This window comes from Semicossyphus pulcher, unplaced genomic scaffold (assembly GCF_022749685.1).
Source record: "Semicossyphus pulcher isolate SPU_LCO1_2020_fin unplaced genomic scaffold, fSemPul1.0.p SCAF_8, whole genome shotgun sequence".
In the NCBI taxonomy this organism is placed as follows: domain Eukaryota; kingdom Metazoa; phylum Chordata; class Actinopteri; order Labriformes; family Labridae; genus Semicossyphus; species Semicossyphus pulcher.
The window spans coordinates 26,687,837-26,712,500 of record NW_027211759.1 but is presented as its reverse complement, the minus strand read 5'-3'; the positions used below and the strand labels follow the sequence as shown (position 1 = coordinate 26,712,500).

At 47.5% G+C, this 24,664-nt stretch overlaps 1 protein-coding gene across 3 annotated transcripts in view; it reads right to left on the bottom strand.

Annotated features, from left to right (window-relative positions):
- Window positions 1-24,664, bottom strand: part of LOC138612420 (A-kinase anchor protein 13-like) — an 83,923-nt gene that overhangs the window by 20,828 nt on the left and 38,431 nt on the right. For 2 of the 3 annotated variants that reach the window (XM_069685653.1, XM_069685654.1), the window contains exons 10-21: window positions 21,399-24,341; window positions 17,396-17,451; window positions 8,145-8,214; window positions 6,332-6,435; window positions 5,367-5,553; window positions 4,874-5,051; window positions 4,240-4,299; window positions 3,169-3,228; window positions 2,876-3,044; window positions 2,527-2,635; window positions 305-347; window positions 1-96 (exon numbers count right to left, since the gene is read on the bottom strand). The exon at window positions 1-96 is cut by the window's left edge and continues 16 nt beyond it. In XM_069685653.1, the coding sequence (XP_069541754.1) occupies window positions 1-96; window positions 305-347; window positions 2,527-2,635; window positions 2,876-3,044; window positions 3,169-3,228; window positions 4,240-4,299; window positions 4,874-5,051; window positions 5,367-5,553; window positions 6,332-6,435; window positions 8,145-8,214; window positions 17,396-17,451; window positions 21,399-24,341 (4,075 nt within the window). The remainder of the gene's footprint in view (window positions 97-304; window positions 348-2,526; window positions 2,636-2,875; window positions 3,045-3,168; window positions 3,229-4,239; window positions 4,300-4,873; window positions 5,052-5,366; window positions 5,554-6,331; window positions 6,436-8,144; window positions 8,215-17,395; window positions 17,452-21,398; window positions 24,342-24,664) is intronic. The other variant, XM_069685655.1, reaches the window with a different exon arrangement.

The window sequence follows — 24,664 nt, the reverse complement described above, 5'->3', positions numbered from 1 at the left end:
ATCTTGCTGCGGAGGTAGCTGAACGTGCGGCTGATTTTAGGGCCTCCTTTTCCCTCAGTGTCGCTCCGCAGGGGACCCGGCTCCTCCTCCGAAATACTGAAACACACACACACACACACACACATACACACGCACACGCACACATAAAACAGTGTGAACAATAATAATGATGACTAAAATGTTTTGAGTTGTTGTCGACTGAAACTACACAGGGTAAAAATGACTGAAATGTGAAACTAAGACTACAGCAGCTGCTAAAATGAGCCCTGCAACACAATCAATACAATCGTCACCAGTTTCTTACCTGTACTCCAGAGAGCCGGAGTTACTGCAGAACGAGCTCCCCCCTGCAGGAAGCAGAGAGGACACTTAGTAATTTACAAAGATGGCAAACAGTTCAGGTGTGGAAATCAGGTGATGATACAGAAGTTAATAGAGAGTTAAACACAGAGGGAGTCACAGGTGTGCTCAAGGACACTTGGATCACCTGAAAGACTCTTCTCTACGCAGCGACTGCAACAAATGAAACGTGTCTGGTCTCAGACAGCTGCACAGAAATACACAGTACTTTGGTGAGCTCATCACAGAGGGCCTGACGTCATGGGGAGAAGGACGACATGACAGATGTTTAAGGAAACTCCAGGCAGCGATGTTCCCCTGACGGGGGCCAAACAGGACCAAACAGGACTGTGAGGACCTGCAGGGGCCGGGTGGTTTGTCTGGGCTTATATTAAGTGGTGCTCTACCTGCCTAAAGGACTTTCACCATTGGCACTGCAAGAATTAGGCCAAGAGAATCATTCAGTGGTAAATAGACTGTACCTGTGTTTACACTACATATCACATTCACTCATTCACAAACACTGATGACAGAGGTAGTGCAGTGCCTGCAATCAGGATCTAATCATTCATGCACATTCTGCCTTCGAGAGCAATTCGGGGTTCAGTGTCATGCCCACTTCGTCATGTGATTGTAGCAGTCAGGGATCGAACCCCCAACCTTCTGACTGAGAGACGACCCACTCTTCGACTGGGCCACAGTCACCCCACATTAAGGATCCCAACTACCCTGACTCTACTCGGCTGCAGTCAGGAAGAAAAAAACAGATACACGAGAGCACCAGACCAGCTTCCACCCTCAGTTCACCAGTATCACTACTGCAGTGTCGGTCATGTTTTGTCATTGAAGGTGCAGCCAAGGTGAGGAGAGGGTATGCTTTGAGAATACGTCTTTACTCAGATGATGTGGTTCTGTTGGCTTCATCAAGCTGTGACCTCCAGCAGGTGCTGGGGCGGTGTGCAGCCAAGAGGGAAGCAGATGGTCTCTCCTCTGTTGGGAAGCAGTGGGTGGCCCCCTGCTGGTTTGGAGTGAGAACTGCCTTAAGCACAGGAGTTCAAGGATCTTGAGGTCTTCTGGGAACAACACAGGCGGGTGCAGCATCAGCAATAATGAGGAGATGTACTGGACCCAGAAGGCTGTGGTCACGGGGTGTGGGTCATCACTGAAAGAATGACATCGTGGATGTTTCCTCTGCAGGGTGTCTGAGCTCAACCTGAGAGATAGATAGAGGAGCTCAGACCTTTAAAGGGAGAGTGGAGCTAGTAGCAGACCCTGAGGTAGACCCAGAATATACTGGACTAACTCCCTCAGCCTGCTGCTAATACGACCAGGGCCCGGATAATGAAAGATAAAGGATGGATGATTATATGTGACAAATAAAATGAACCTTTAAACACTCTGTGCCATGCAGGGCTCAGATCGTCCTGAGCATAGTCTGACAGGAGATCTGCCTGTGTCCAAACCAATGTGTCCAACATTGAGGAGCTGTCAAAGGGACGAGTCCATTCAGGGTGCTCAAAGGGAATTCAGGTGACACAAGGAAGTGTTAGCACTCAAGTTTCTGTCTGTGCACTGAAGACACACACAGCTCCTCCTCTAACAGAGCAAAGATAAGCTCTGAGCGTTCTCTTCCAGCGAGGTGATGACACGTTTAGTTGTAGTTAAAATCTTTTTAGTAGCACAGCCAACAGAAGCCGCTCTCTGACACAGGTCTATCTGTTTACGGGCTGTTAATAGGACTGCCAGGGGAGGTTTAGATGGACAGAACACACACTCCTGTACAGCTCACAGTCTGCTCATGTCCAGACAACAGGAAGCTTCAGTTTTAGTCGAGCTGTCCTGTCTCATCTGATCTGCAGCTCCTTTTTAGTTCTGCAGGTGTTACAGGTACCGCAGACTGACACACAGCATCCTTCATCATACTTACTCCCTCCCTCCTCCTCCTCATCACTGGAGGAGCAGCCAAGAGAAAAGAAGCGCCTATTTTTAGGGAGGAGTGTGGGGATACTGAGGGAGAAGCTGATTCGTCGCTTCGATGGAGAACATCCAATCACTGAAGGGAGTGGATGGGGAGGATGAAGAACAGGGTAAAAGAGAAAAAACATCACAACTACAGCAGAGTGAGAGGATGAAGGGATGAAGGGATGAAGGGAAAGATAACAAACAATAAAAACAGCAGAAACTCACCACCCAAGTCTCTGTGACTGATGGTTACCATGGAGATGGATTTGGTGAGGGTTTGGTGATGGAACATGGCAGGACAGCTGTTGGTCACTGACAGCACCGGATGTGACGGCTACTCACACACACAGGCACACAGGCACACACACACACACACACACACACACACACACATATATAACATCACTTATTGAACAGTCTGCTGTAACCTGATACTCTCCTCTGCACTAACACTGCAATGATTCAATGTTTACATTTACTGTACGTTTTTAATGTTTTAATTCAGGGGATCTGGTGAACACGTGGAACACACACACAAAAACACACGCACACACACACACACACACACACACACCTGGCTGTGGATGCTGCTTGTGTCTCCTTCCTGCTCCTCCTCTGTGAGAGAGCGCAGTGAGCCTCTCTCCTGGCTCCTCGATGCACTCATGTCCTGCTGATCAGAGAGGATGATGGGACATGGAGTCTGCAGCTCACCCCTCCCCACCTCCAGACCCTCCAGGCTGTAGCTGTGTAAAGGAGAACACGCACACATGTAACATGTTGCTGTGCTGGAGGATGAGTCCACATGTACACAGGTGTTTTCAGGTTTACTATGAGACAACCTTCAGATCACTGAGCTGCACTGGTTACCTTCTGTTGTCTATGTGCTGCTGATCAGGATGCTGCAGGTTGGATGGAGCCCAGCTCATACTGGAGGGAGGGATGATGGAGGGGAGGAGAGTTAGTAAGAGTGAGACAGAGGAGATGGATGGTGAACGACTTGGACAGAGAGAATCAGAGATGCTAGCTGGAGCTGAGAGCTAATGGTCATGTGATGTGTGTTATCAGACGTGTTATTATGGACACAGATCAGTTCTGAAACCCGACAAGACAGGAGGACACAGCAGCAGAGGACCAACAGGTGTCCCTGTGTGGATTAAAGCTCCTCTCTGTTTCATCTCCAGCCTGCAGGAAGTCTGCAGGTGTAGCTGTGGAGGTGTGAGTCTTTAAGGTGACGACAGGTTTCACTTTAAGTAACAGCAATGAAAGGATGATGTTAATGCTGCAGAAAATATCAGGTCACTTAAATGAGATGAGTCAATCAGTATGTTAATGAGTGTGTGTGACTGAGTCTGCAGCTGCTCTGTGAAGTGATGAAGTGTTCTCACTGCTGTGATGTAACAGAGAGTCAAAGACTAACTGATCCCACAGCTGCACGCACGCACACACACAGACATACGCACACAAACATATGCACGCACACACACACACACAGAAACATGCACACACACACACGCACACACACACACACACACACACACACACACACACACAGACACGTACACATGGACATATGCACGCACCCCACTGATTCACAGAGGACTTTTCCACCTCCATTCTCACTCCAACTTCTCTCTACCAGATGGTGTTCAGCCACAGCTTAGCTCAATAATGACTATTCCTTTGGATACTCCTTCTGTGCGTGTGTGTGTGTGTGTCTAGACCGTCATGTGAACAGACTGAGTCACTCCTAAACTACACCCAAACAGCTGAGGTGTGTGGAGTGATATAATATGATCCTGCTGGAGTCTCTCAGCGTGGTCCAAACTGAAGCTCTGTACACACAGGGGACGAGAGAGAGAGAGAGAGAGAGAGAGAGAGAGAGAGAGAGAGAGCAGGCTGCAGCAGTGTGAACAGGTGAGTGATGAAGGGCAGGTGTACCTTCTCCTGTGCATGGGGGTCTTGGTTCTCTTGGTGTCTCCTGAGGGGCTCTCCATGGGGCTGAAAGGAAACACAGAGACAGTCAGAGAGGGTGTGTGTCTCTGCATCATGTTTCATTTTGACATTGTTCTGTCATCTTAAACGTCACAGTCAGACTCAGATCAGACTGCTAACACCTGAGCACGGAGAGAAGCTGAAGAAGGAGAACTGAGCTGCAGGGACAGCGCACAGACACCGCTCTGTATATCTACCTGCCTCATGCTACTCAACGTAACATAAAGTTAATCAGCTGTCTTTGTTTCTGTTATTACGTGAACGAGTAGCTGCCTTTGTTTTGGATGCTTGTGTGTATTGAGTAACGAAGCGGGGGCAGGTTGTGTGCAATGTGCAAATAGAGATGTGAAATCCACACGTCACTCGTGCTGACTCATCCTCTCATAAATATTATTTTTAAAACCTTGGTTCTGATAGTAAGTCATTTAACATGACCTTAATATGATGGTTAGACAGTCACCATCACCAGTTAGCAAACAGCCTCTGTGGGGAGAGAACACCAGCAGCATCCAGCAGCAGAGTCTGCAGGTAATCTACAGCTGAACTAGTAACATGCTGCGATGGACAGTCTGTTCACTACCTGCTGGCTGTGATGTCACTCTCTGCAGTCGGTGTGTTCCTGACCGGCTCCCAGCTGTGACGACGGAGCGGAGACAGGGACCGGATGGAGGCTCTCTTGATGGCAGAGGAGACCGGGTTCTCTGTGAGCTGGTCTTTGTTCTCCTCTTCTTCTCCTCCTCCTTCAGCTTCACCTCCTCCTGGGATTCAAACAAAGACAGTGACACAGGAGAGACACCAAACACACTGAGTAAGATGCATTTATATTTGCAGCCTCATGTTTACACCTTTTATTCTATTTATGCTCAAAGAAGCTGAAAGTTTCCAAATAAATTAAGTGAGAAACATTTGTTTGTTTAAATACCACATTACTGGAAATGTCGCCTAAAGTTCACAGCCAAAAGGAGAAGTTGAAGATGTGAACATGCCGAGCGCTAAAACCACAGAACATCAGTGGAGACATATGTCTCTTATGTCTGTGTGAGCATGTAATGCTGGACTCCTCCTTTGTTCACCTCTGTCTTCCGTTTCAGACTTCCAGGACAGTCTGGAGCTCCGAGGGGCTGCAGGGTCAGTGGCACCCCCTGACAGAGCCCCCTCGCTGGGCCCGAGGGCTCCCTGTACACATGCATCATCTGTGGAGGAGCAGGAGACTCGAACCCCCCTGTCCCTGTGTCCCACCCGGGGGGGAGGCTCTGCAGGCTGGAGAAGAGATGGAGAGTTAAACATGAAGCTATGCTGGGGTGAAACAACTCGTTTCTATCATCCAACCTGGAACACAAAGTCTGCAGGGATCACATTACAATATTAAAGTATTCAGTTGATCCCTTTCTGCTCTCTCTGTCCCTGTGAGGACGTTTGCATGGAGTCAGATCTGGATTTGATTCAAAGGATCCTGTCAGACAAGGTTCAGGGGAACCAGCAGGGAGCTGCCACATGTCAGCATTCAGAGAGAGCAGAGTGGAAAAGGCCTTTTCCAGAACAACTGAGTCACACTGATGACGCTCTGAGCAAACACGAGTCACTGATGGTTTTAATAACCCTCCCATTAAAATGTCTCTGCGGAGCAGCAGGCGCACGTGTTCCTGACACTTCACAGCACTGTGCACGAGCTTTCATGTGTGTGAAAATGTTCAGTACTATTGATTACACCATCGATCCTTGTCTGGTCTAACATCAGGACTATGTGAACTCCTCATAACTTCCTTGTTTAAAAGAGTTTATGAGCCAGCGTCCCTGCAGCAAGCAGCCGCCTGCTTTCCTCCGACTCTGCCGAGCTGCAGCAGGGAAAGTGTTCCAGTCTGTTACGTAACGCTCGTCTCACCACACATTTTCCCATTCAGGTTATTTTTAGTAAAGTGTAAAGGTAGAGAGGTGCAGCAGGACTGTTTTTAGTGACCCTAAGACGGACACCCGACACCAGCGTTTATGAACACAAACACCAGAGACATGAATGTGTGTGTTTGAGGTGGGCTCATACCTTTTTAAAGACACTGTCGTCCAGCTCCGCACTGACTGTCACACTGTCTTTATCACTGTGCAGCACACACAGCGACACACACTCGTCTGGGTCTGGAAGCACCTCTGTGAAGGAGACAGAGCAGAGCGGGGTCAGTGATGGACGGGACAGCAGGACGTGAACACTGTGTTCCTCTGGATCTGCTGCCATGTCTCAGACAGCGCCGTGTTGCAGAGCTGGTTGCAATCCTTCGAGACAGGAAGTTGACCTCATATCACCCAAACCACAAAGAACCAGCCTGAGCGTGTGTGTGTGTGTGTGTGTGTGTGTGTGTGTGTTACATGGTTACAGCAGTGTTAAAATAACATCATCACAATAAAGCTAATGTTACATGAAACCAGAGAAGTTGGTGATGAGTGTGTGTTCAGGTCTGACTTTGAGCTGAGTTGACACTGTGCCTTACTTTGCTGGTTTATAAATAGTGTTTGAGTTTAACTCTCTGTCCTTTGAGCGGTCGGACACGTCAGCTTTTAACCAATAATAAATACACTTTTGTCATCCACCCACTGATCCATCTTCTTCCCCTTATCCGACCCTCTCCTCAGCGGTGTTTTCCAGCTCCTCCAGGAGGATCCTAAAACGTTCCCATGCCACATTAAACATATGACGACTCCTGGGTCCACCTCGGTCTCCTACCAGTTTGACATGTCTGCATAACCTCAAAAGGAAAGAGCCCAGGTAGATCCTGGTAGATGGAAAGCTGCAACCAGCTCAGCTCAGTCTGTTTACTATACTGGTGACTGGATGTTTGCGGCAGAGCGCAGGATGAGCTGTAGGGTTTCCAGGTCCAGTTTAGGCAGCTCCATGGCACTACTGATGGTGCGTCTCTGTTCAGTGATCATCACTTTATGTGGTGAAAGAAGATCACAGTCTCACAAATCCTTTTATCAGTTAATCCTCTAATTCATGCTCTGCTTTTCTAGATTACAGATCGTGTCCTGTTCAGGGGACACTGACGGACGTTAAAGCAATAAGCACAGTGTGGAGACTCTGTCAGGCTGTGGGCAATCTGGGATCCCATTGGCTACAGTCTGAGACGATATAGCCTCTGGGGACAAAGGTGAACGTGCCGGGCGGTAAGCGATAATCGACTTCCCGTCAAGACTTACTGTCCAGCGTGCTGCATCGTTACAGACAGAGAAGCCGTTCTCTTGTTATTAACGGCTCTTCGCCCAAACTTCAACATCACGATGCAGATTTGTAAGAAGTAAAAATTGAAGCTTTGTCAGGTCTGTCGTCTGTCTGGCGGATGGATCTGATGCATTCGAGGAAGTCGGGAAATCTGAACGCTCAGCGGCTTTCGTGACACAGCTTCAAGGGAATTCATTTCAAGTTAAATTTGAGATCCAAAACAGATTGTTAGCTGTTAGCTGTTAGCATGCAGACGTCTGGTTATAGAGATTAATAAGAAGCTAAATCGTTGTCAGATCACGCTGATGGAGCTGTGATGTCATTACGGTGGATTACTCTCCTCCTCTTTTGCTCTCCTCACGGGCTGTTTTTCCTGCATACGCCGCAGCCTGCTGATACGTGATTGGTCAATATTACACAGACTACAAGCGTAGTTCAAACAGAACACTTGCCTTCCCAGAAATCCACGTCCCTGCCTACAGATGCTACATTTCTATGTAGCATCTGTACATAGAGATTAGGCTGTGTGCAACCTTTAAATACATCTGCAGCCTCAGAGATCACTGACATCTCCATGTTGATGTCAAAGGATGTAGAGAGGAATAACCTACATTGTGAGTTTCACTGTGTGTGACAGTCTTACCTGTACATGTGACCGTGCTGGGTTCAGGGCGGGGCTGCACAGGACAGAAGACGTCCCGATCCCTCTGGATCTGAGAGACAGGAAGTAGAGGAACAATCAATGATCCGATCAACATCATGCAGACATGACTGTCACATCACTGTTAAACATGATGTCATCACTCATGTGACTGTTGAACATGCACTCCAACCCACACGAGCAGTGAGCCATGTGTGTGTCTCACACACACACACACACACACACACACATACACACTCACAGGTCACAGACAGACGATTGTTCCGCCCCTACGGCCACACACAGTCAGTTCAGTGTGAAGTCTGAGATACGTAGGAGGGCTTCTCTGAGACACACACACACACACACACACTAACTCACACACTCCATATCTGTAACAATATTCTGCACAAGCAGCTGATTTGAATTTCTAAACAACCCCCCCCCCACCCTCCGACTGCTGCGTGAAACAAAGTCACGTCCTGTTAAAGCAAACCGTCCAATCAGAGTGAGGGTCCACCTGCAGCTGTGTGCTTGCTGCAGCATCGAGTGCACCATTAGATTTATCTAATAACACACACACTGTATATATATGAACTACAGACACGCACATACAACATGGCTTTATAGTTGGATAAAGTAAAGGCCGTTTATTTTGAAGAAGCATTTTGATTGGTCTGACTCAGTTTTAAATAGTCATAATACAGTCTCCTGGATTAGTTTACAGTTCTTTTGTTTGTGTTGTTCTGTCTCATACTGTTAGCTTTGAGTCGAGCTGTATTTATTCAGGAGCCATGGTTCACCTGTTATAAATGTGTCTGTGCCTCACGTTTCCTGCACAGGATTTATTACTAAGCAGCATTGTGGTTATATGAAACAAATACTAAGATTGTCTAAAATGTACGTAACGATTTAACTTTCCACTCTCATTTTAAGTTAGTATTACGAGACAAGGAACACATGGACATCACTATACATACATCCTGATACAGGATCCGACTGTCTGCTCGAGAAGGCTGAGGTGGGTCAGTGACGAGCAAGATGGTTTGATCTGCCCAGCAGGCTCAGTGTGTAAAACAATGATATGTGTGGGGTAAACATCAGGGGACCTAATATTGATCCCTGTGGGACACCGTCTGAGTTCAAGTGGCACACAAAGCACGACTGCACTGTGAAGAGCTCTACAGCCTGACTGCTGAGGCTCAGTGATTATATTTTACTACTTAAGTTTATCACTTTAAGAGCCATAATGTTAATCTTTCTAAAGTACAGTGTTTTACCCAGAACACCTTGCAAATGCTCAATAACAAATATGTAAGACGTAAAAAATGGACGATCTTTTACACCATTCTTGTCTGTCCTTTTTAGTAACTTCCTCTGCGGTTTTGGCTTCGGGTCATGAACAAGACACTTATGTGTGTCTGTGACACTTAGTGTCTGTGACAAAGAGGCTCTTATTTTGAAGGGACACGAAAAAGAACGAGTCCAAATCGAGAGACAAGATGAAGGAAAAACTAAAAGCTGTCCTCTGGTGCTGCTAGTGTATGAAAGGGTTTCTACAGACAGACACTGACATGTATACAGAATATTGTGGATGTGTCTGAGCCGTCAAAGTGACCTCATATTTAGTGGTGCGATTGTTAATCGCTGAAGCCAAAGACTCCTTTATGTCCTGGTCTCTCTTGTCTGAATGGGTCTATTGTAATGGCTGCATGTCGCATGCTCTGTCTGTTATCAACATCCTGCACAAGAGACCGCTCTGCACAAAGAGCCAGTCTACAGCACAGAGGGACAACAGGCAGCATTTATCAGACTACAGCTGAGCTGCACATGCTGGGTGTCTGTGTGACACTTGGTCACTTTAATCCTCCATATGCTCATTTACGTACATGTTTCCTTAGTAAACCTCTGTTTTAACACGATGAACGCACCATATGCACTGAATCCGACCCCTGAGTCATTTAGGAAAACTATTTGGTTCAAACTAGTTCATTAAACTCCACCTTCACTAGTTCATTAAACTCCACCTTCACCAGTACATTAAACTCCACCTTCAAAGAAAAGTGAGACTGAATAAAAAACAGTGGACCCGGCAAAGATCCAGGAGGAACTCCACGGTGATAATAGAGCAGGATGTGAAAATACAGTGTGTCTGAATCGTACCAGATTTGATTTAGTGGATGAGCAGATTGTGTGTATGCTGTGCATTCCTGCTGCTGTGTCTACCAGCACTTCCTGTCAACATTGAACCAGGGCAGCAGACATCAACCACCTGTTTACCTCACAGTCTGAAATTAATCTTCATCAGATCTTCTCTGGTAACTGTCGGGGTGTGTGTGATGTGTGTGTGAAGACATGTATATATCACTGCAATGATTACACAGGGTGCTTCCTGGCTTATAATTAGTATTTGGAATGACGCAAATGAAAAGGTCCAAAGAGGTGGGGTCTGGACCGGGACCAGAACCTGACAGAACTACATTCATGTACAGGAGGACAGAGAAACGCCCACAGCAGAATGGTTGTGATTCCCATGACAGACATGTGGAGACTGTGAGAGAGACCAGATCCAGGACTGTCTCTAGGAGGGAACTGATGGACGTGCTGCTGAAACAAAGGCCTTCTTAAAGCTTCACAATAGAAACAGAAGTTCAGTCTCAGGAGGACTTGTGGGAGTATGGGACCGACTGATCACTGTTCTCATCTCACACTCGTTGGACTGCAGAGAGCCCAAAGACAAACTCAGTACTTCAGCTGAGCATCGAGGGACTGGAAAACAGATTATCTCCCATCATGCAACACTGTGGAAGTTTGACTCGATTACTTCTTCGTTTCTTTCCAAACTATTACTAATGCTTCTGATGTGTGAATGAAACCCCTGTTTATGTCTTTGTTCAAATAGCTGCAGAAGAATGAGTGGTGGTGTCTGTTAGCTGCTCTTATAGGCTTTCATCTTTAGTGATGAGCAGCTGAGAGACAGAGACGGGGGAGGATTCAGACAGTAAGTATGGGGGTCACAGTTTTGGTCTGTGCATATCAGAGAAACTATCAGCACCCTGACCTGTGACGATGTTCACAGTTCAGTGTTTCATAATAAAGGTTTCAGCAGTTTACACTTCAGCAGCAGTACGATCCCTTTGCTGCTACGCTCCATCAACACAAAAACAAGGACACCGGCACTAAAACCTGTAAAGATATCAACCTCGTAAATCTGATCTGACAACACTCCAGCTGAGTGTGCCTGTGTCCTCTCAGCGTGCAGTCCTGTGAGGAAGGCAGGGAGTCAGTCCTGAAAGACTCTGACCTCTCCTGTATGAAGAGCTTCACCTGGTACATCACATTCATCTGCTGTAGAGCACAAAGTCAGTCTGCTGTCCGGACCCTGAAATGTCCCTCCACACAGCAGAGACCTGAATCACACGTGGGTGTCAGGGTCCAGAGAGCATCATGAAGAGACCACGTGATGACACCCACATGGAACTACACCCTGCTGCATCTACTGAGGCCTGTGACCCTGTCTGTTCTGATCAGTGCATATCATCTCTGTCTGACTTCCTGCTGAGAGTCGTGTCAGTCAGTCGATCAGACTCCATGACAGAAAGACACGAGCTGTTTACATCAGCAGGGAGACAAACGACGAGTCGTCTTAAAGCTTTCTTCTTTAAATTAAACACACGACTACATTTCCCTGCAGTTACAGAGTGATGTGTATTTTTACATATCTGTAATTATTTATAATTTCATCCGTGTTTGATTAAGGTGAGGACGTGCTGCTCCCAGTAATGCAACAGGCCTGCTGTATGTGTTTAGGCCTTCTTTGGAAATATCATCTTTATTCATCTTTAACTGCCTTGTTTCTTTGTTTCTTTGTTTCTGCTCTGTTTTTCTTTTTTCAGTATTATTCTACTTAAACTTTTCTATATAAATCTTTAACCTTTAACCTTTGCTCATCTTATTGTATGGACACACATTTTAATCATGTAAATATCATATCATATACATGTTTGTATACTCTAAAACTATCTATCTCATGTAAATGAAGGCATCTGTAACATAATCACATGTTCATATTATTTCAGCATCCTTTGCACTCCTCATCATCGCCCTGTTGTCTCATGAAGGCGTGCACTAGTTTAATGTTTAATGCTCGTACATAGAGAGCGAAGTGAAACCAGAGTCAGACTCCCTGTATGTGTCCGTACCTGGCCAATAAAGCTGATTAATGATCCTGATTAATACCTGGGTCTGTTGTGTTGGTGGACGACAGTATAGTGTTGTTTCACTTAATAATTTAAAAGTGAGATCTTAGATCTTAGAAACGCTGGTGATGTTTGAATAAAGAAAGTGAAAAACATCTGACCTCAGACTTCATGAGCAGCTTCGTACATTATTCATACCATCACTTGTTTAGACTGTGAGGGAGACGGACCTGCAGAGAAGTCCGGATTGTTCTGCAGTCACAAACAGTTAACTGATGTAATACAGGACATGAACAGGTGTGTGTGCTCTCTTCTTTAATAACAAACAGGTTGTTTTCTCACTGTGAGGCTGCAGTGTAGGCCGAGCACTCATCAGGCGTGTTTACTCCTCTGTGATGCTGCTGTGTGTCAGCTCCTCTCAGAGGAGGACAGTGAGGAGCCACGTTAGCCAAATGGAAACACCCACCGTCTCTATGGCTACATTGTGATTCTGTTTGTTTCTCCCTAAGCATGCTGGGAGCTGTAGTTCTACAACTCCGAAAAGAATCATGCAAAATGGAGGAAATACAGATGGAAATAAAGAGTGTGAATCCTGGCTCCATTCAGACACAGATATAACCTGCATGTTTGATCTCACTTTATGAAGGTATATCAGTTTGAACCCAGTGACACACTGAGCGGCTCCCTCTGAACACAGCAACATGTGGCACACCCAGCTGAAGCTCGGCACTGAAGAAGGATCCAAATATGTCACAAACAGAGACAGCAGCTTCAGGTCTGAGAGGCTGCTGATGAAATGTTTTAAATAGAAGTCCAACGCTCTCTGAAGCTTAACACCGCACACACACACACACACACACACACACACACACACACACACACACACACGGTCGTACCTTAATCAGCACCACATCCACAGTGGTCTCTCCTTTGGCACAGAAGCTGTACCTCCGCCTGTGTCGCTCATACATGCTAACAGCAGATGTATTAACACCCAGGCTGCGTAGGAACCATCACTCCTCTCTGCTGCTCCGTCACTAAGACAAATATCCTCTCAGGGTGGAGCTCCCACCAAGAAGAAAATAATCCCAGCAGCAGTTTCCAGAGCGGCAACACACCAAATCATGTGAAGCTAAACATTTCTGTCCCACTAATTATCTACAGAGACGGGCCAACGCTGCACGCACACTCATTTTAACCCCGTCCTCTCTGATTCACAAGTTTGGATCCTTCAGGAGACCAGGTCCTGTAGTCCTCAGTCTGTACTGTAGTCCTGTAGTCCTCAGTCTGTACTGTAGTCCTGTAGTCCTCAGTCTGTACTGTAGTCCTGTAGTCCTCAGTCTGTACTGTAGTCCAGTACAGTCCACGTATCTGCTGCTGCTTCGGGTTGGAAAATGAGCCTCTCTGCCCACATCTGTTCATAACACCGGCCCCTCCCTCCATCACTCCTTCCCACTCTCTCTCTCTCTTTTTTTTCCTTCAGGCCCTTCATTCCTCCCTCTCTCGCTCTCTTTCTCTCTCTCTCACCCCACCCTTCACATCTGTCCCTCGCTGAGAAATTCACCCATGTGCTGCCTCTCTGCTGCTCCCCCACACACACACACACACACACACACACAGACACACGCACACACACACACACACACACACACAGAGCTGCTCTGCTGCTGTGTGTGTGTGTGCAGAGTGTATAAATGGAGGTCTGCCTGACTTTACATTTCACTTGTCCCTCCGTCTGTTCTGACCTGTGAATGGTCCCGTGTGTGTTTCAGTGTGTGTCTGTTCATATCTGTGCTCATGAATTGACGCAGCAGAGCGTCAGTGAGCCTTCCTCATGTCCACACATGCACAGTACAGCTTTCATGCTCTCGTAAACTCTGTGTTCCTCCTTTATCGGATTGATCATTCTGAGTTGTCACTACAGTTCCCAGCATGCTTTAGGTGAGTGTAGCCATGGTCTGAAACCTGAGTGTTTCTCACATACTCACAGGCCGCCGCACTATGTGAGACTACGGAACAACACGACACCATCATGAGCAGCACGGGGCACCACAGAGGTCCCGTCTCCCTTCCTGTTCACTCTCTACACCTCAGACTTCAGCCTCCAGTCACTGTCCTGTCACCTGCAGAGGTTGTCAGACGACTCTGCCATCGTGGGCTGTATCAGCAGGGATCAGGAGGCCGAGTACAGGAGTGTGCTGGACAGGTTCATGGAGTGCTGTGGACTAAACCACCTACAACTCAACGTCACAAACACAAAGGAGCTGGTGGTGTACTTTAGGAGACGAAGGACCGGTCTAAATCCAGTCAGCTTCAGCGGAGCAGAGGTGGACGTTGTGGACGAACACAAGTACCTGGGCGTCCACATCGACAATAAACTGGACTAAAAACACAGATGTGGTTTACAAGAAAGGTCAGAGCCGCCTGTATTTCCTCAGGAGACTCAGATCTTTCAGCGTCAGCAGAACCATGCTGCTGATGTTCTATCACTCGGTGGTGGCTGGCGTCATCTTCTACGCTGCAGTGTGCTGGGGCAGCAGGCTTAAGACACAGGACGCTAACAGACTCAGTAAGCTCATCAGGAAGGCGGGCTCTGTCCTGGGAGTGGAGCTAGAGTCTCTGGTGGAAGTGTCTGAGAGGAGGATGCTGAGGAAACACCTCAGTATCAGGGACAACACCGCTCACCGCCTGCACGCCACACTGGAGTCCTACCAGAGCACCTTCAGCGGAAGACTGAGACCACCGAGGAGCAGCACAGAGCGCCACAGGAAGTCTGTTCTACCTGTATAACTCCTCCCCATTCAGCAGGAGGAAACATGGAGCATAATGGGACTTTTATCTCCATGTGCACCTTCTGATATCATGTGCAATAACACCTTCAATACCAGGTTGTATGATGTTCACCATGTGCAATAATACTTTTCTGGTCACATTTATATTTGTATTCATGTGTTAGCACCATGTGCAGCATCAGGAGCCTCTTTTCTTAAGTTTTGCATGAACACAAAAACTTTTTTTGTATGCTCTCTTATTTGTATTGTTTGGAGCTCTCTGACACTGTGATTCCTTTTGACATTAATAAAGTTATCTCTCCTCTCACTGCACCACGTGTGTCTTATTTTCTTATATTGATTGTTCGTTTGTGTCCTGTGGTAAGTCCATGTAAAACTGTGCTCACAAATAAGTGATGAAGTTATTGATAACAGTGTAGTTCTTGTAAACTCTGTCGTTGTGTCTCTGGGACTAACCTACAGCTTCATCTGTGACCAATCAGCAGCACACAAACACAGCAGTAACCATGGTAACAACAGTTGAACACCTTCCAGCTGTGATGCAAAGACACACATCTGGAAGTAGTTACACCTGCTGTGACCAGCAGGAGGCAGCAGAGGACAGACAGTCTCCCTCTGAGCTTCCTCAACACACAAACACAGCAGCAGGTCATGATCCTCTAACCCAGGCTAACCCAGGCTAACCCAGGCTAACGCAGGCTAACCCTGAACTCTGATCAGACTCTTCGTTCTCTGAAGGACTGATGTGTTGTTTCTGAATGAAGTCATCTTTGATATTAGCAAGCTTTTATTTTGAAATCCAGCAGTTTCTAGACAGTTGAATCTATGAACAGCATTCATGTGATTGGCTGGGTGCTGATCATGTGATTAATGTTATATGAGGTAGGTGTGTTGGGTCCCTCCCAGCATGCACTGGGGCAACAAATTCATGAAGTCTGAATGTGTGAATGTTTCGTTACAGACACACACACACACGTTACACACTGATCTCTGCTGAGCGTCACACACTGAAGAGAGGTTTGGGTTTAAGGACAGTGACAACACTTCCTGTGTATTAATGACGCCCTCTCTGTCTCGGACATCATGGATCTGAACCAAAACAAACTGCTGAGTCCTCCTGGTCCAGGCCTGGAGGTTCCCATGCCTCCTCCGGTGACCTGCTGCTCCAAAAGACCAACCACTGCGTCACCAGGAAGCAGAAGAGAAGGAGTTATAGTTCCAGAGGTGACCCTGACCCACCCTGACCCACCCTGGCCTGGCCTGGTCTGGCCTGGTCTGACTTTATACGGCAGAGAGGATGTGAGTGCAGCTGATACTGGTGTGTGCGCTGGCAGGGACGTCCTGTGAGTTCAGGATTCAGACTTTTATCTTCAGGCTACTTGAACAGCTGCTGTGTGTTTGTGAGCTGCCTCCTCTGCTCTGACAGAAGATCAGGTTTCCAATATACTCATGAGGAAGTTAACTCTGTGATGTGCAGAGGATGATGTGAGCCTCGGTGTGCACAAAGGAAGAGTTGGACAGAGAGTCTAACATGATATGACACGGACCGTGCAGCGGACACCATGAAGGACTTCCACAACAAAATCCAGTGGATTTTACAGCACATCTCTCTGAACCAATCATCGATCACCTGACAAAGATACAGCATCTGAGAACGACAGCAACTATTCAGGGTGATCAGGACTTCCAGCCGAGACTTGCTTCCCCGTGCGCTGCAGTGTTTACAGTGAGAAGTTTGAATGGAGCTGGAGCTGAGCTGTGAAGTCTAACAGCAGATTGTGAGCTGCACTTACACATGCATGGATCTGTTTATGGAGATGAATTAAAGCTTAATTGTTGTCAGATGATAAGCAGCGTGTTCCTGGATTACATCACAGACGATTGTTTCTGCATACAAGCAAAGCCTGCTGAAACGCTGCTGCATGATTAAACCTGCTGTCACTTGCCTTCACATTCTGCATTTATATGCAAATATCTGTTTATAGACATTAGTCTATAAACAGATCTTTGTGTATCAGTGTAGATATTTGTCTATCAGTGTAATTAAAGCATCATGCACGATCACGCGCTCATTCAGGTCAGGGAGAGGACTGTACACCTGTGCATGTGAGCTGCTGCAGAACTCTCTGCCTCTGGCGCTGACGTTCCCCTGCCTGCTGTGTAAATGTGTCTGTAAGGCGTCATGTGTACAGACTGAGAGTTCAGCAGGTGTATCAGGTCAGTTCAACATGTGTTGATGCTGTCACTATGGTTACAGACTCACCTGCAGAGTGTCTGTGCTGCCCTGCTCTCTCCTGGTCTGCTCACAGCTTCCTGCTTCTGTAGAGGACAAAACATCAGGTCAGCATCATTTACTGTTCAGTGACATTAGACACATCAGAGCTGTGACCCCATTCTGAAGGTGGAAGACTGGTCTTCCTCCTGCAGCCTGTCGCAGCTCTACATCTGCACACAGTGAGGAGGAGGAAATGGTCTGATACGTGACACACAAGCACGGATGAAACTCCCTGTGGTGATGTTCAGACTGAACATCTGCACTTATGAGACACCACAGAGCTGAGCTGGTGATCACTGATGGTTTGAGCTTTGTGGTTTGTAAATGAAGCTTGTTGATTGTTCAGACTGTGTCGAAGTTATATCAGGTCGTGATATTTCAACACTTCAGCACGTATCTGTGGGGAAACCTTCAAGATAAACAACATATTTCATAACACATTAACCACCAATAGATAACAGCTAATGTTAGCATTTAGCCACTTAGCAAGGGGATACTTGCTAACATAAAGATTTAACAAAGTAACAAGACATGACATGTTACTGGAGGCAGCTGACGAGAAACAACTCACTGAAATATCTCTTTGAGTTTTCATCATCCATTATCTTTTCTGTTGCTGCTTTATTGTGAAGAGGTGAGAAGATCACGATCCTTAAGTTTATTTGACTTCCTGCCTGGAACACATCAGTTCCTCATCACATGAGCACTTCAGCTTCACACGGTGAGCGTGGGGTCAGAGGAAAGATGAGGAAGATGTGATGTCCCTCTCAGGCTGAGCTGCCTGCTGCTTTCAGCTGTGTCACGCTCACACACACTGCAGATACACTACATGAACGTTCAGCGACATCGTCATCACATCTCCTGTGAGGATGTGTGAGTGTGTGAGGATGAGTCACATAATGAGAGGATGGAAAGCTCCTCTGTAACCCAGCCCGTCAGCATGGAAAGTGCTGGAAACATAAAAGCAGGCAGACTGCATGTGAAAGACCTCCAGTTTGATGTCCTGGAGCTTCACTCAATCACAGCCTCTGAACGCTCCTCAGCACCGCCTGAAGCTCTGCCCTTCAGCCTCGTCTAAAGGAACATGAGCCCGAGTCAGTGTGGAGCATTAAGCTCCTCCCCCTTCACCTCATGTAAACCTCAGACTGAAGAACGTCACTGTGTGTCAGTCTCTGGCTCATTAACCATGTGTGGAGGGACAGGTGGTGGTCACCTGTTCTGTCCGTTTAGACAACATTGTGCATTCAATACTGAGCTAATAAAGCTAACAACCAGACACAGCTCATCCAGGTGATCAGGTGTTTCTAATCATCTCTGATAGAATAACTCTTTTAGCATCTTTCGAGGCTTGATAGTATGAGAACATCCACGGGTGTGATTTGGTGGATTATAAGGTTAACCTGACCTGTTCTGTGGTTTGTGATTGGTCAGGACTACTTATGCTCTGTGTCCAACCTTCATCCCAGAGGGAGCAGGTGTGAGTTTCACTTCATGGTAAGTTATGTGGCTGGATTATTTGGCTGCACTGGTGAGTAAAATAGATATACAGTTCTTGATTCTGCTTGTGCAGTGTAATACATCTAAGAGATAATCATCTGAAAACAGATCACATGACTGATTTACACCAGCGGCTCCAGTGTTTACCCTGCATCAAACACTCACACCATATTTTCTGACCCTATCCCCTGAGCAATGTGTGAAAGGTGGAGATGCTTAACAACGGGACCTCCTGATAATGACGGAGCTCTAAAGAGAACACGGACAAAAGCAGCTTCAAATCAGTGAATCTCCTGAGCGCCAGGTTTGCTCCGTCGTTGAGGCATGAGTCACACGTACAGAGGCTCCGCCCTCGGAGCAGCAGCTCCAGGTCTGAGCCCGACCCTCGGCCCCCCTCTGCAGGTCATCCCCACTCTCTCTTCCCGTGTTTCTGACTCTATCCACTGTCCTGTCAAATTAAAGCAAAGGCCCAAAACTACAAAAACAAATCCTTGAATCTGCGATTCAGCCGACACAGGACATCCTTATATACCCATTATATAATGTTATATAACTGACCTCATGTGAACATCTCATGTGAACAATTCATCACTGTTGGAGGATAACAGGAGTTCACCTTCTATCTTATATACGACATCCACTGTCCTCACCTGAGCTCAGAAGTCACTGTGCAGTGGGGAGTGTGCGTGTACTCAGGTGTGTGCTTCAGGTACAAGTTCCCCAGATCCACACTGTGGTCGACATGTTCAAAGTTTATCATCATTATTGACATTAATTTGCTTAGAGATGTGTTATCACGCAGCCTGCAGTGTGAGTGTCAGATTATCATCAAGCTCATCACATGCAGGCAGATATGTTCATTATGACCTTTGACCTAAACATGTGTTTGACAAAGTCTCAGTACACAGATTCTAACGACCTCACAAGCTATAAAAAGCTTTCTGCAGACCAACGCTTCCTATCTTTAGTGTTCTTTATTCATGATGTCGAAATCTATCCAACAACCTGAGCGTGCTCCGTACTCACAGAGGCTGACCGTTCCTTTACCTGAACACAAGCTGCTCAGGGTCACGTCTTCTGTGACGGCAAAATGCTGCCAGACAAGCAGAGCCAAGTTCCTCTGAGAACCACACACACACACACACACACACACACACACACACACATTTCTCAGCCGTCCTCTAGTTTCACTGTCCACTGTTAAGTCTTGATGACATCATCAGGTTGCCTGGATACAGTGCTCCATACAAACAGTAGAGCCGGATCAACAACTCTCTCTCTCTCTCTCTCACACACACACACACACACACACACACTCACACACTCACACACCCACACACCCACACACCCACACACCCACACACTAACACACTCACACAAACACACAGTCCCTGTTCTGTCTCTGTTAAACACAGAAACAAAAGAGTCAGACTGGATAAATCACAGAGCCGTGATGAGCCCACACTGACTGTTTCAATGTGCTGATCCTCCACCAGAGTGTTCAGATAGAACTGACCTATTCACTCATTCATAGAGGCATGATTCTGAGCGGTGATGTGAATGAACGTCCAGACCAGCTGCAGGCAGCTGATGTTAGCTCTGCTCTAACTACAGTCCCTACAGAGTAGGTCTTACCATTGGTCACATTTATCATCTCTCTAACGCCGTTATTCTGTGTGTTTTACTTTTACAGTTTTTTGCTCAATGCATTTGGATGTTTTGCTCTTTTGCACTGCATGTTAGTCGGCCCATTGCTACGAACTAAATACTTCCTGTTTGTCTCAGGTGTTGATCAGATCAAAGGTTTGGGTGTGCCCATTATATTTGTGATTTCAATGACATTGTTATGTTTGGGGAGGGCTGCTCTGAAGCAGCCACGTAGATCCAATCACATCATTCTCAGACAGTGATTTAACAGCTAGCTTCATAGCAGTAGAGTGAATGACAAGCTGCTGCTGGATGGTGACATGCTGAATGTTCACAGTGTTCAGCTCAGAGAGGCTGTGACGGACTTCTTCCTGTCAGTCAGTGAAGCTAACATTAGCCTCAGTGCAGCTTGTCACAAATATAGCATCACTTTTACTGTCTGTTGTGTCAGGCGTTCTCTTCCTCCTCTAAAGTCAGCTAGCTTTCCTTGAACGTTTATCTTTCCACTCCCTCATTTTCAGCTCTCATCGACCGTCAGCGTGCCGACTCGTCTCTCTCTGTGTGAACTCTCTGTGATCTACAGAGTTTCCTGAATGAACCTGCAGATTAAAGAGCTCAGCCTGACTGTAACTTCACACACACATCATTCACCATCTATTGATGAAGACACTCTGAACTTTACTGCTGCACGGCTGCAACGAGACCAGACTTCCTGCAGATTTCTGCAGAAGTTACCTGACCGTTCTCTCACAGACCATCAGAACGTTACTCTGGAACATGTGGACGATATATGGACATACAGACACACTGTACAGGTGTAGAGTAGAGTTATGGAAGAGTTAGTTACCTGTCTGGAGTGTCTCCTCTGCTGTGACCTTCTCTTCCCTTGCTTCCTCTCCACTCTCCGTCTTTGTCCTTTCTCTCTGCTTCCATCCATCGGGTGTATCCACAGAGTCCTTATCCAGCCCTTCGAACACCTCACCATCCACACAGTCCTGAACCTTTCTGCTCCCATCCACAGAGACGAGCGGCATGTCTGCTAACAGCTGGTGCTCACCCAGCTCCACGTTCACAGAGGCAGGCGGGTCACAGGGAGAAACAGGAAGTGTTGGAGCGCAAGGAAACAGCACAGTGGGGCTGTCTCCTTCACACGGCGTTTTACCCAGTCCATCCAGCTGTGGCTCGATCTCTTTACCCTTTTCACACCTCTCACCTTCCTGCGCCTGACTCTGCTCGTGTACCTGTCGTCCTACAGAGCCTACAGGGAGACCATCATCTGTATCAGCTGTCTGACTGATATCTACCTGCGGTCTGTCTCTCTCTGCTTGTATCTCTACCTGGTTCTGACACGCAGGCTGCTCTCTGAGGTCTCTGCTGTCCGTAGAATCAGGGCCGGGCAGCTGTGAGTCCTCTGGATGTTGTCCTGTGTCTATAACTGGAGAGGGGAGCTGGCTCTCTTCCTGCAGCTGGGTGTCTGTCCTGCTGTCTACCTGAGCTGTAGTCTGGTCATTTCTTTCAGGTAAAGTTGTCATGTTAGCTGGCAGTGTGCCGTCTGCTTCTACAGGTGTGTTTTGTGTTGGTTGTGTTTGATTTTCTTTGTCGAGTTGTGGAAAACTAGGAGCGTCGTCAGGAAGTGACTCACCGAGGTTAGCCTGCTGGTTGCTACCTCGCTGTGCTGCCAGCTGCTCGTCTGTCTCAGTGTCACACGACGACCTCTCTGATATTTCTACCTCAGCTGGTTGTTTAGAGGCGAGCTGATCATTGGCTTCAGTGTGTGGCTGCTCTGTAGGCTTGTTCTCTGTCTCAGCTGTAGCCCATGCTAAGGCCTGACTCTGCTCTGTGCTCAGCGGTGCAGACAGCTGTGAGGCCTGAGTGTGGAGTAATTCCTCCGCCGGCTGCTTTAATGTATCAGTTGTTACATCGGCATCCTGAGCTGCAGACTCCTGACTCTCTGACTGATTGAGTGCTAACTGTTGGCTCAGTTCTATGCTAGCCAAGGCTGATGCTACTGCTACCGTTACAACTGCTACTGCTGCTGCAGCTAAGTCATCAATGTGTTTCTGCTGTCTGTCTCTGTCTGAGGAAGGTAACTCCTGTCCACGCACCATCCTACTGTCATTCTCCTCACTCCTCCTCTCACAAACTCTCTCCTCTCCCGCTTCCTCTTCAACCACCCACAGCTCGCCCCTCTCCTCCTCCCTGTGCTGCTGATCTCTCAGCATCTCAGAGGCCAAACAATGCTCTAAATATCCCCTCGGAGCTGTCTCAGCCCTTCCTTCCCCTGTTAGAAGTGGTGACACATCCGCTGTACCCTCACGTGGCTGACCCCCTGCTTCTGTAGGATGCACAGATTCCATAAATCCTACAGGTGTTCCCTGTGGATCTCCTGGTTGTACTGGTTTGTCTGAGTCCACAGACTGTACATGTTGTGTTTTCTGTTCAGGAAATTCCACCAGAAACGAGTCCTCTGTGGATCGTGGAGGATCTGAATGTTTGACAGGAAGTTCCTTTGGAGAGTTACATTCCAACAAACCTGTGAGCTCGTCAGACGCTTCAACAGAAACGGTCAACCCTTCAGTTTCCAACAGCGCCTTTGTCTCCTTATTGTCCTCCGTTTGTTGGACCTGACCCCCCTGTCCCCTTAATTCCAGCTCTGTCGGGTCATGTACGTCCTTTCCTCTTGGTTGCACAGTTGTATTTCCCTCTACATCGGTCTCCCTGATTTCAGGTTCTGCGGCAGTTTCACAAGAATAGGAGTTCAAGTTTTCAGGTCCATGACAGTCCATGTTCTCATCCTTTGTTTCTAGCGTACCTGCAGTCACACCTGTCCTCCCGGGGTCTGTCAGACTGAACTCGGGAGTTGTGTAACTAGGATCCGAGTTTGTAACGTTACATTCAGGTCTGTTTGTGTCCCGGCTCCGGCCCTCCGTCTGGCTGGGTAGAGTCATGGCGTCCTCGCCAGCTTCCTCTCTCCGGGTTGGCTCAGAGGCACCGGGAGCCTGGATGTCTGCACTTCCTGTTTGATCCTTGGCTCCCGGCTTCAGGCTTGTCCCTGGTTCAGTCGGCGTCTGTATCTCTGTCTGACTCTGAGACTCAACACTGGAGCTGGAGCTCAGCTTGGCCTCTGTGCCGCCTCTCTTCCCCCTCTTCTTCCTCTTCTTCTTTCTGCCCTTGGCTTCTCTCTCTTCGTTGTCGGCTGTTTCTGAACTCTTTCTGCTGTGACTCGTCTCTCTGCCTCCCTCCTTACATTCTGGCCCTACTTCCTCCTCTCGCTGTGATGCGTGTACTTCCCGTCTTTGTGCAGCAGGCCCATGTGACGCTGCTGGCTGTGTTCCAGCAGCATGTGGCTGAGTAAGAGCTGCAGACGGCTGATGAGAACTAAGAGCCTGTTCTAACAGCTGTGGAGGACTCACATCACATTCTTCTTTCTCTCTCTGCTCCAGCTGTTCATGTTCTCTCTGATCCTGCGTGTCAGTGTCATACCAAACCGTCTGGGAGTTTACTTCCTTTTTATTCCAGTCTTCTCCGGCAGCCTGCTCCAGGTTTTCACCCTGATACCACATTGTGTTTCTTTCTGGTTCTGGGCTGTTTGGGGCTGCTCCCATCATGCTCCCAATCCAGCCTCCGTCCCTCCACAGCCCTCTCCGTGGTTTCCTCTCCGTGTCGGGGGACTTTGGGCTTGTTGTCCTGCTGGGCTGAGGACTCGTCTTCATGGTGTCAGGTGTGCTCGGCCCCTCTGGGTCTGAATGGCTCTCCTGTGGATCCTGGGACTGTTCCTGACCCATGGTTACTGAGGGAGACAGGATCAGATTAAGGACTGCAAGAAACTAGATCTTTAAGTGTAACTCTGGACAACAGCAGCATCAAATCAACACTCATTACTATCGTCCTTCTGTGCACCCTGTGACTGTTATTTATGAGTTTTATGAGAGCACTTGAGTTAAGATTAACAACAAACTAAACTCAGTCTTTTGTCACGAGTAGTCGTGACCCTCAGCTCATTGTTTCAGCTTCAGTGGGCCACCCTCAGCTAAGTGTTTTCAGAGAGATAGTCCCTGTACACTACCTGCAGCACGGACACAGACAGAGGGCAGCTGGTGAACATAGTGAAGC